The sequence below is a fragment of the Oncorhynchus nerka genome, linkage group LG5 (genome assembly GCF_034236695.1).
Source record: "Oncorhynchus nerka isolate Pitt River linkage group LG5, Oner_Uvic_2.0, whole genome shotgun sequence".
Lineage (NCBI taxonomy): Eukaryota > Metazoa > Chordata > Actinopteri > Salmoniformes > Salmonidae > Oncorhynchus > Oncorhynchus nerka.
Genome location: NC_088400.1, coordinates 62,796,195 through 62,808,018, shown reverse-complemented (window position 1 = coordinate 62,808,018; position 11,824 = coordinate 62,796,195). Strand labels below are relative to the sequence as shown.

Sequence of the window (11,824 nt, the reverse complement as noted above, 5' to 3'; positions counted from 1 at the left end):
TACTTCTAAGTTCCCCTCTCTCTGACTCATCCTTACCTCATTCATTCATTTCTCCACTCCTCATATCCTATGTACCACCATCAGTCTTTCTCACTTTCCATTCCTCACTCTTGTCTTATAGGACTTTTTTATCAGGCAACTCAGAAAGCCTCAGATGTGACAGAAGGATCCTTTGAACGTAGCTTGAAGATGGTTGTCACTTGTTACCACTACTACAATGTCAAAATTGTCTATGTTGTAAAAATTCATGAAAACACAAATGTACTTTTCAGTCTTAAATTAAGGTTAGGGTTAGGCATAAGGTTAGCAGTGTGGTAAAGGTTACAGTTATGTTTAAAACTCGATTTTAAGAAGAGAAATTGTAGAAATAGGTGGGGTGTAGCCATAATTATGACTTTGTGGCTGTGGGAACTAGTGACGACCCTTGAGGATGGGTGGCTTTGAGGCTGCCTGAACTTCAAGGGACTGAGACAAGAAGAAAGCAGAGGAGGTGAGAGAAGATGGGGGAGAGGTGAGGACGACATCTGTGTGTTTGTAGGCTACCTGTGTGTGCACTTCTCAGTCATGACGGAATTAAACTGCTTATGTCTGAAATAAAAAAATGACACGTAAACAATGTTGAATCCTTTTTATCTCCCGGAATGAGTTCAGACCAAGTTGGCAACCTGATGATATGGATCAATATTAAAATACATACAGTGTTTTGTTCCATTATAGTTTGTACAGGCATAGTACAGATTATTATAGCGGTACAAACATGTATACATATTTAAGCGTTACATTAATTTGGGCTGAAGTGCCATGTCTGTAGTTACAATTCCACGTTTTAAGTATTATTCCAGGCAATGTTTGTAGTTCATATTTGCGGATTGTTTCTGTAGTCCTTACTTGTAGTCTTTATGTCCATATCCAGCCTGGTCTCATAGACTAGACGTAACATTGTAAATACAAATCTGGGACACTCAAATTATTATGATATGTTAAGTTTTTATGGTTACTCAAGACAAAAATGAAATACATTGCATTCAGAAAATATTCAGTTCCCTTGACTTCTCCCCCCCCAAAAAATACTTTACAGCCTTATTCTAAAATGGATTTATTAAATGTTTTTTAAATTATATTTCTGCAGCATTGAAGGTCCCCACAAACATTGGCCTCAATCATTCTTAAATGGAATAAGTTTAGAACCATTAAGACTTTTCATAGAAGGGCCTTGGTCAGGGAGGTGACCAAGAGCCCGATGGTCACTCTGAATGAGCTCCAGAGCTCCTCTGTCGAGATGGGAGAAACTTCCAGAAGGAACACCATCTATGCAGCACTCCACCAATCGGGCCTTTGTGGTAGAGTGACCAGGCGGAAGTCACTCCTCAGTAAAAGGCACATGACAGCCTGCTTGGAGTTTGCCAAAAGGCACCTAAAGGACTCTCAGACCATGAGAAACAAGATTCTCTGGTCTGATGAAACCAAGATTGAACTCTTTGGCCTGAATGCCAAGCTTCACGTCTGGAGGAAACCTGGCACCATCCCTACGGTGAAGCATGGTGGTAGCAGCATGCTGTGGGAATGTTTTTCAGCGGCAGGGACTGGGAGACTAGTCAGGATCGAGGGAAAGATGAACGGAGCAAAGTATAGAGAGATCCTTGATGAAAACCTGCTCCAGAGCACTCAGGACCTCAGACTGGGGTGAAGGTTCACCTTCCAACAGGATAACGACCCTAAGTACACAGCCAAGACAACGCAGGAGTGACCTAGGGACAAGTCTCTGAATGTCCTTGCGTGGCCCAGCCAGAGCCCAGACTTGAACCGGATCGAACATCTCTGGAGAGACCTGAAAATAGCTGTGTAGCGACGTTCCCCATCCAACCTGCAGAACAAAATGGGTGAAACTCCCCAAATACAGGTGTGCCAAGCTTGTGTGAGAATGTAATCGCTGCCAAAGGTGCTTCAACAAAGTACTGAGTAAAGGGTCTGAAAACTTATGGAAATGCAATATTTAAGTTTTTTATTTGTAATAAATTAGCAAAAATGTCTAAAAACCTGCTTTTGATTTGTCATTATGGGGTTGCGCGCTCCTCTTGTCTCTGCATGTCCTCTATTCCTCTGAGTGCGTGTGTGTGCATGCGCGCCGCGTGATGCGTAAAGGATCGTATGGTTTGTGTAGGTTGATGATGGGAAAAAAATGATTTAATACATTTTAGAATAAGGCGGTAATGTAACAAAATGTGGAAAAAGTCAAGGGGTCTGAATACTTTCCAAATGCACTGTAGGTGGATAGGTAGGTGTATAATGCAGATGTCTAGTAACCCAAAGGTTGCGAGTTCAAATCTCATGATGGACAACTTTAGCATATTAGCAACTTTTCAACTACTTAGTACTTTTTAGGTACTATGCAACTACTTAGCATTTTAGCTAACCCTTCTCCTAAGCCTAACCTTAACCCTTCCTCTAACCTTACCCGTTTTAGCTAACCCTTCCCCTAACCCTTTAACCTAACTCCTAAACGTAACCCTGACCTTAACCCCTTGCCTAGCTAATGTTAGCCCCCTAGCTACAATTCATTATGTATTATACGTTTTGCAAATTCATAACATATTGTACGTGTTGCAGATTCGTAACATATTGTACATTTAGCAAATTTGTAACATATAATACGAATTCTAGTTCATAACATATCATATCAAATGGATGATGGACATCCACAAATTAATACATACCATATGAAACGTAACATATTATACTAAATGGAGTGTCTCGGATTTATTTACAGAATAATACGAAATGCTCTGAGACCAGGTTGCCATATCAGAATTCTGGAGTCCAAGGCAGTGGCTGCTTTGTAAGTACTTAAAGGATAAGCCAAGACTAATACCAATCAGATTGAACTGTTACTAAGCTGCTATTTACAGAGTAAGGCTGGCGGTATAATTAGCCTACTGTACATGCTATCATAGCAAAACACTGTTACCTATATCTACACACACAGACACACACACAGTCACTCACCGTAAACACACACACCCCAACACACACCGTCACTCACCATAAACACACCACCCCAACACACCCAGTCACTCAACATAAACAAACAAACACACAGCACTTCAGTCCCTCTCTCTCAGGGTACAGAGAAGTGCATCACAGTCTACAGTGCTTTTCTTTGTCATCCAGAATACAGTTCACATATTAATTAAGGCAAGTATTATAACTCTTTCGGTTTGTGTGTGTGCTCGTGTGTGTTGCATGTGTGATTTGTAGAAAATACATAGGTGTCCATTTCAAAAGCTGTTTAATAGTTGTTGTTGCTAATGGTGTGCTTCTTTTTGGGTGACAGAAACGCCTTGTTTTATAAATATTTTATAAAACATCTTCTCAAATGCCTTTGCCGGGCGGGTTGTGACATCAAAGCAACAGTCTCGTTCAGAGTCCTTGAGGCTAATATAATTAATATGTTCAACGCAAGGCCAGGGCGGACTGATCAAATTTCAATCAATAATCAACGTTCATGGACGTTATGCGTAAGCTGGTGCTCTCTTGGATTAAAGACCAATGAATCCTTGATGGTCCATAATGGTGCCTGTTTGAGTTTGATCAACCAGGGAAAGCAGTGGTCACTGATGAAAAACACACAAGAAGACGTTGATCACAACAACTACATATCAAAATCAGAGAAGTATATATCTAGCGCCCATTCACCCTCCAAATTGGCTACAGTCACAGGCTAACAGTGGACTCTGTCCAGGCAGGTGAACTCTCTCCTTTGACAGTGCTTGCTGTTCTCCCTCTGGGTGGTTGAGTCTCCTGTAGACCAAACAGTTGGGCAGCAGCTGACCGGTACTTCCTAGACATGGTGTTATAGAGGACAGGGTTGATGGCAGCCGAGAGATAGAAGAGGACAGTGGAAACAAGGGAGCAGTACTGGGTGAAGAGAGACCAGAGAGGAGAGGAGCCCTCGGAGGAATGGGACATAAGGTAACGATGCAAGTGGAAAGGCAGCCAGCACAGGACGAAGGCAAAGACCACTACAGCTGGAGAGAGAGAGAGAGAGGGAGAGGGGAGACAGATAATAAATGTTTGTAATATTGGATTTCTCCTTTTATGCTAATAATAATAGAGAGGGGGGAGTGGGAAGGGGGAATTGAGGGAGGAGGGGAGGCACATACAATTAATTCCAACCATAAAACATTAAATGCAAACATCAGTCATATAATTTTTTTCAGAGAGAGAAGACAGGGGTATGATGGGGAAACTATAGTTATGCCTAATTAAATGACCTTGGTAAAGCTTTACACTACTGGCTGTTATCATGGTTATTAGGTTACTTTGCTGAGTGTTGAAACATATACACAGCCTGTATCTACAGTAGCTGCATTATCCTTGTCTTATTACAATGTTTGATTTATTTAATGCGTATCAAAAGCAATATATATATATATATATATATATATATATATATATATATTTTAAATGTCTCCAATTCTGTGCCTTTTAAAAATATTATAAACATCCATATCTCAATTATGCAGTGGTTAAAATAGTTTTGAATATGAGCAACATGTATTGCACCCTACCTAACATCTTGACGGTCTGTCTGTTGCTCTTGTCCCTGTGTGCTACGTTAGCTCCAATATTGTTCTCTCTCCGTCTCTTCCACAACCTTCGTCCAATCAAACTGTACACCACAGTCAAACAAAACACCGGCAGGAAGAAAAACACAGAGCTAACCAACGCCATGGCGGCTAGAAGCCCAGACTCAACCGCGTACTGGGTGGGTTTACACTCGCTAGTGTCTATCTCTGTCTGTCCTTCCGCCCCACCAGCAGTCACAGAATTTCCCGCCGCTGGGCGAGTCTCGTGCTCCACTCCCACCAGAACGAAGACAGGTCCCGCGCTCAACAGCGAAACGAGCCAGAGAAAGAGGATGAGCGCACGGACGCGTCGCTTGGTGACCAGGCGTTTGGCGCGAAGTGGGAAGCAGATGGCCAGGTACCGCTCCACGGACAGAGCGGTTATATTCAAAATCGTTGAATAAGTACAGCACTCACTAACGAACTGAAACAGCTTACAGAATGTATCTCCAAATATCCATGGCCTGTACTTCCATAACCGATACACATCAGGGGGCATACAGAGGAATATCAACAAGTCTGAGACAGCCATGCTACATAAGTAGAGGTTAGTGGTTGTTCTCATGTCTCTGTACTTAGACACGACCAGTATAGTCATAACATTCCCGGCCACTCCCGCTAGGAACAGGAGAGTACAGGTGATGGTGATTCCCATTAGAACGGGGATGGGGAATAGGTTTTCGGGGGGCACGGGACCCCGGTAGCTCCCGTTAAAGTAGTAGTTCCAGTAGTTATCTTCCCAGCTGCAGTTAACGGGAGAGAGACAGTCAGTTCGGTTGGGCCAGGAGCGCATGCTGCCAGCGGGTCATTCACGCGGCTGGCGGTTCTCCTTGGGGCGGCTGGCGCGCTCCTCTTGTCTCCGCATGTCCTCTATTCCTCTGAGTGCGTGTGTGTGCGTGCGCGCCGCGTGATGCGTAAAGGATCGTATGGTTTTACCAACAGCAGTTAAGCTCCGAGTCCTCCTCTATTTTAGAACAGTCTTGCACTGGAGCAATACAACACACCTTCCCATCTTGTCTTCCATTTACAAAATGATTAGACTTGTAAGAAATAAAGTATAGCCTTTGAATGTTATTAAATGTATCACAAGCTAAAATACATGTCTGAAGAAAGAAAATAATACTAGCATCCTTTGAGCGCATTGTACAAAAGTATTAAACAAATATGAATAGGACCTGATATTCCCTTTCCTCTGGTATTGATAGGTATATATATTGGTCTAAATCACATAGATATACTTTTGATGAAGGAGCAAAGACGACCTTCTAAAACAACATCCTCCAAAAAGTGACCCTCTCTTGCTCTGTCCCCTTCATGTGCTCTTATGTGTCAGATGAAAACACAGTAACCTAGACTGAAGGTGAGTCACAGTCAGGGTTTGGTGATGTGACTCTGGAAAGCTCCTCCAACCACTCAGCCAAGAGAAATGGGTAAACAACAAAAACATCCAAACAACATCAACATCCTCTATGAGTCTGTGACATTGAATATTATGGTTTCAGAAACGCAGCCCAAATGTCTCTCTCTCTCTCTCTCTGGAGCCTCCTCATAAGATCAATCGATCATGTCCTCCTCTGTGATTTGATGAGAAATCTCTAAAGAGAAAAAAACAACGTTTTTAAATATGGCACATTCACACATTACACACATGCTCTAGTTTTTCGCATAATTGAATGGAGCAGAAACAACTGTCACAACAGAAAAACTCAAGAGAGGGAGGGAGGGAGGGGGTCTTACTGGCAGCCCGAGCATAGACCTAGCACGCCACCTAATGGTTAAAGCAAACCCTGCATGTGTGTGTGTTCATGTGGGTGTTTGTGTGCGTGTGTTTGTGTGTGGCCAACAGTATGGCCAGATTAGGATCTATGATGGAAGTTCTTTGGGGAGATTATTACTCTGCCCTTTGCTCTGTGCTGTTTACCTACACCAGGACATTTATGACCGCACACACACACACACACACACATACGCAAAAAGAGAGAGAACGAGTAAGTCGACATAAAGAGCAGTAGAGAGAGAGAAGCCACCTCAGATGACAGAAGTCCAGAGGTCTGATCACAGCAACAGTCAGTGACCTATCAACTTTTCACTGCAACAGGTACTCAGTCTGTGTGTGTGTATGCGTGGATGTGTGTGTCTCACCTCTTTCTATCACTTTTCTACTTCTCTAGTAGCTACATTAACCAACAAAGGCTAGCAATGATCGTGATATGTGGTTTTACTGCTTTACTACTTTAGCTGTATGCATTAATTGTATGTTGCTCTGGATAAGAGCATCTGCAAAATTATTCAAATGTGAAAATGTAAAATGTAAGTCTTCCTCAAGCATCATTCTCGTATGTGTGTGTGGGTGTGGTGTAGCGTCCAGGTCAAAGTCTCAGTCATAAACACACACATACGTTTGCACACACACACACACACACACATCCTTGTGGGGACCAAACAATCCTATTTTCCCTAACCCGAACGAACTCTTAACCCTAAACCTTTATGCCTAATTTTAACCCTAACCCTAATTGAAACCCTAACCCTGAACCTAACCTAGCCTAAAATAGCCTTTTTCCAAAACCTGCAAAATAGCAAAATTGTCCTTGTTTTGCTATCGTTGTGACTTCTGGTCCCAACAAGGACACTAAAACTGTCACGTTCTGACCTTAGTTCTTTTGTTATGTCTTTGTTTTAATATGGTCAGGGCGTGAGTTGGGTGGGTTGGCTATGTTCGTTTTTCTATGTTGTGTTTTGAGTTTGGCCTGGTATGGTTCTCAATCAGAGGCAGGTGTCGTTAGTTGTCTCTGATTGAGAATCATACTTAGGTAGCCTTTTCCCACCTGTGTTTCGTGGATGTTTATTTTCTGTTCTGTGTTTGTATTTCACCATTCAGGACTGTTTTCGTTTCGTTCTCGTGTTTTGTTGTTTTTGTTCGAGTATTCGTTTTCATTAAAAGAGAATATGAATACTTACCACGCTGCACCTTGGTCCTCCTCTCTATCTCCCAACGACAAGCGTTAGAAAAACACACACACACACACACACAAAAACATATGCACCCTTGGTCCCCCCAATTCTCATTGGGTCAGAGCGCTGCCAATCTGGCACATATTGGAGAGAAAAGACGGTGCATTTGTTCTGGCAGTTCAGCATGCTGGCTTTAGAGCCATGCGGACGCCTTGGAGTGAGTGAAGGCTGTGGTTGGCTGGCTTTAGGCCTATGGCGAGCGCATCTGCAGGCTTGGGGTCAGGGCAGGCAGAATAGGTCAGAACCAGAAGAACTAGAAAACAGGGATTAGAGAGAACAGGAGTATGGGAAGGAGGAGACAGAGGGCTGTGAGACAGAGGTTTAATTCTTGATACATGAAACGCAGGATGTATACAGAGGGTGCGGGCAGCAGAAGACAAACAGCAGAGGGGCTATGAATCTTAGAGATGGGGAAAGGTCCGATTAAACAGGGGGAAAGTTTGCGGGACTCCACCCGGAGGGGCAGATCCCAAGTGGACCGTCATACCCTCAGGACGGCAGCCAGTCTCTGGGTCAGGAAAGGTAGAATAGGCCAAATCCGGAAGAACAAGACAACAGGGACTAGAGAGAACAGGAGTATGGGAAAAAACACGCTGACGAGACAAGGCGAACTGGCAAAAGACAAACAGAAAACACAGGAATAAATGCGCAGGAGATAATGGGGAAAATGGGCGACACCTGGAAGGAGGTGGAGACAAGCAGTTCCTTCAGTAAGTATTCATACCCCTTAACTTATTCCACATTTTGTTGTGTTACAGCCTGAATTCAAAATGGATTAAATATTTTTTTTTTCTCACCTTGTTACACCCGGTTCTGTTTCACCTGTCTTTGTGCTTGTCTCCATCCCCCTCCAGGTGTCTCCAATCTTCCCCATTATCCTCAGTGTATTTATACCCGTGTTCTCTCTTTGTCTGTTGCCAGTTCGTTTTGTTTTGTGAAACCTACCAGCATTTTCCCCCTTGCTCCTGCCTGTTCTAGTTCCTGTTTTCTAGTTTTTCACGGATTTGACCATTCTGCCTGCCCTGACCTTGAGCCTGCCTGCCGTTCTGTATTTTGCCACACCACACTGGATTATTGTCCTTGCCTGCTCTGACACTGAGACTGCCTGCCGTTCTGGACCCTCGAGCTGCAGCCCTCCTCCTTCCCCTCGGACCACTCTAAGATAGCGCACCTCATCACACTGATGTCTGGGAGGGCTCTCGCCTGGGCTACGGCAGAATGGGAACAACAGTCGGCCGTATGCTTCAGTCTGGAGGAGTTCGTGATGGAGGTAAAGAAAGTTTTCGATGCTCCATTGTCCGAGAGAGAGGCTGCCCGGAAGTTACTCCAGGTGTGGCAAGACTCCCACAGTGTGGCAGACTACGCGGTGGATTTCCGCACGTTGGCTGCTGAGAGTGCCTAGAACCCGGAAGCGCTGTTCGACATGTCCCTGCATGAGGACGTAAAGGACGAGCTTGCAGCCCGGGAACTACTGACGGATCTTAACTCGCTCATCGCCTTGTCCATTCGAATTGATGGGCGACTACAGGAACGTAGAAAGTAGAGGAGATTCGGTTTCACTCGCCCTCCAAGGATTCCACCTCGCCTCCGAGGCATCCCGGAAGTCCCAGACGGCTCTGTTGCCGAGAGAACCCGAGGCTACCCGAGTTCCCCAAGAGTCTCCGAAGACTCTCAATTCACCTCTTCCCGAGCTGATGCAACTAGGCAGAGCTAGGCTGTCTCCAGCTGAACGGCTATACAGGTTCCTGTGGTATTGGGATTCTCCTGGCTCCAGTGACACAATCCCCTCAGTGACTGCTCTGCTGGTGCTGTCATGGGCTGGAGCTCGTTCTGCTACGCCTATTGCCTGAAGTCAGCACAGCCTGCCTCGGGACATCTTCCTGGGGGCTCGGATGTTTCCCTGGACCTCTTTGACATTCCCGCGGAGTACCAGGAGGTGTTCAGTAAGGCCCGGACCACTTCGCTTCCGCCGCACTGACCATATGACTGCGGGATTGACCTTCTCCCAGGCACCACTCCGCCCCAGCGACGACTGTACTCTCTGTCGGATCCGTAGACCTACACTGAGGACTCCCTAGCTGCAGGGTTCATCCATCCTTCTGCCTCCCCGTCGGCGCAGGGTTCTTCTTTGTGGAGAAGATGGACAATACTCTGCACCTGTGCAGAAACTACTCGGGTCTCAACGACATCACGGTGAAGAATCGCTACCTGCTACCCCTCATCTCCTCGGCCATCGAGCTGCTCCAGGGGGCCTCCGTGTTCTCCAAGCTGGACCTACGGAAAGCCTACCACCTGGTGCGGATACGGGAAGGGGATGAGTGGAAGACTGCCTTCAACACGAGTATCTGATCATGCCATTTGGCTTTACCAACGCCCTGCTGTGTTCCAGGCTCTGGTTAATAATGTTCTCCGTGACATAAACTGAACTGGTTCATCATCGTCTACCTCGATGACATCCTCGTCTTCTCCCGCTCCACCCAAGACCATGTGCTCCATGTCCGACAGGTTCTCCAACACCTCCTGGAGAACCAGCTTTTTGTAAAAGCAGAGAATTGCGAACCTGCCACCTGGGCTCACGGCGGACCCCGGCCTTTGTGCGACAACGCTTTTGGTGGCCTACCATGGTTCCAGACTTCTCCATGTTCATCACCGCATGCACGATCTGTGCACAGAACAAGACTCCTCGGCAAGCTCTCCTTCAACCACTGCCTGTCCCTCACCGTACCTGGTCTCGCATATATCCCTGGACTTTGTCACGGGTCTCCCCCTGTCTGAAGGCAACACCGCCATTCTGACCGTAGTGGATCGGTTTTCCAAAGCCTCCCGCAAACTCTCCACCCGGATTAGATTATAGGCCCTTTCCCCATTTCCAAGGTCATTAGCCCATCTGTTGTTCATCTTCTGTTGCCCATCTCCCTCTGTATACATCCCACTTTTCATGTTTCCAGAATTAAACACATCTCCCATAGACCTTTGTCTCATGTTTTAGGTGTCTCTAATCTTCCCCATTATCCCTAGTGTATTTATACCTGTGTTCTCTGTTTGTCTGTTGCCAGTTTGTTTTGTTTAGCGAAATCTACCAGCGTTTTCCCCCTTGCTCCTGTCTGTTCTAGTTCTTTCCAGTTTTGACCATTCTGCCTGACCTGACCCTGAGCCTGCCTGCCGTTCTGTACCTTGCACACCAAACTGAATTATTGACCCCTGCCTGCTCTGACCCTGAGACTGCCTGCCGTTCTGGACCTTTTGCACCCTATCTGGATTACTGACCTCTGCCTGCCCTTGACCTGTCGTTTTGCCTGCCCCTGTACTAGTTTTGTTACTTCGACAGTGTCTGCATCTGGGTCTTACCTGAAAAGTGATACACCCATCTACACACAATACCCCATAATGACAAAGTGAAAGCATGTTTTTAGAAATTGTAGAAAAGTTATTGAAAATTAAATACCGAAATATCTAATTTCCATAAGTACACACACCCCTGATTCAAGACTTTGTAGAAGCACCTTTGGCGGCGATTACAGTTTTGAGTCATCTTGGGTATATGTCTGTATTAGCTTTGCACTTCTGAATTTGGTATTTTTTTCCCATTCTTCCTATAAGATTTTCTCAAGCCTTGCGGTCGGATGCCAAGCAGTTGTCATATCAAAACAAGTGGTGATGCAGCCAGTCAAGATGTTCTCAATGGTGCAGCTGTATAGATTTTTGAAGATCTGAGGGCCCATGTCGAATCTTTTCAACCTCCTGAGGGGGAAGAGGTGTTGTTGTGCCCTCACCATGACTGTGTTAGTGTGTGTGGACCATGATAATTCCTTAGTGATGTGGACACCAAGGAATTTGAAGCTCTCGACCTGCTCCACTACAGCCCAATCGATGTGGATGGGGGTGTGCTCGGCCCTCCGTTTCCTGTAGTCCACGATCAGCTCCTTTGTCTTGCTGACGTTGAGGCAGAGGTTGTTGTCCTGGTAGCACAATGTCAGGTCTCTGACCTCCTTCCTGTAGGCTGTCAGTCTTATAATTTTTTGATCTCTCCTCTAATCCCTCCCCTTACCCAAAGCCCTCCAACTCAGCTCAGATTCCTGCAGATTCCCCCAATGAGAGAACCCAGGGGGAGGGTATGACTGTTTCAATGCAGCTGATTGGTTTAGAGTTTGGTAGCCCCTCCTCTCTTGAGGAATTTTCTTAGA

The 11,824-nt window shown here is 45.4% G+C and overlaps 1 protein-coding gene across 1 annotated transcript; it reads right to left on the bottom strand.

The window, feature by feature from the left end:
- Positions 1-613: 613 nt before the first annotated feature.
- Positions 614-5,491, bottom strand: LOC115129821 (growth hormone secretagogue receptor type 1-like). Its single transcript, XM_029660562.2, has 2 exons — positions 4,569-5,491; positions 614-4,025 (listed from the first exon to the last, which is right to left on the bottom strand). The coding sequence occupies exons 1-2, from the start codon at positions 5,416-5,418 to the stop codon at positions 3,712-3,714; spliced, it is 1,164 nt and encodes a 387-aa protein (XP_029516422.1). The 5' UTR covers positions 5,419-5,491; the 3' UTR covers positions 614-3,711.
- Between the last annotated feature and the right edge of the window lie 6,333 nt (positions 5,492-11,824).

Coding starts and splice junctions, on each gene's coding strand:
- LOC115129821 (XM_029660562.2), bottom strand. CDS start 5,418: ATGCGCTCCTGGCCCAACCGAACTGACTGTCTCTCTCCCGTTAACTGC. Junction 4,026..4,568: donor ACAGACCGTCAAGATGTTAG/GTAGGGTGCAAT, acceptor CTCTCTCTCCAG/CTGTAGTGGTCTTTGCCTTC.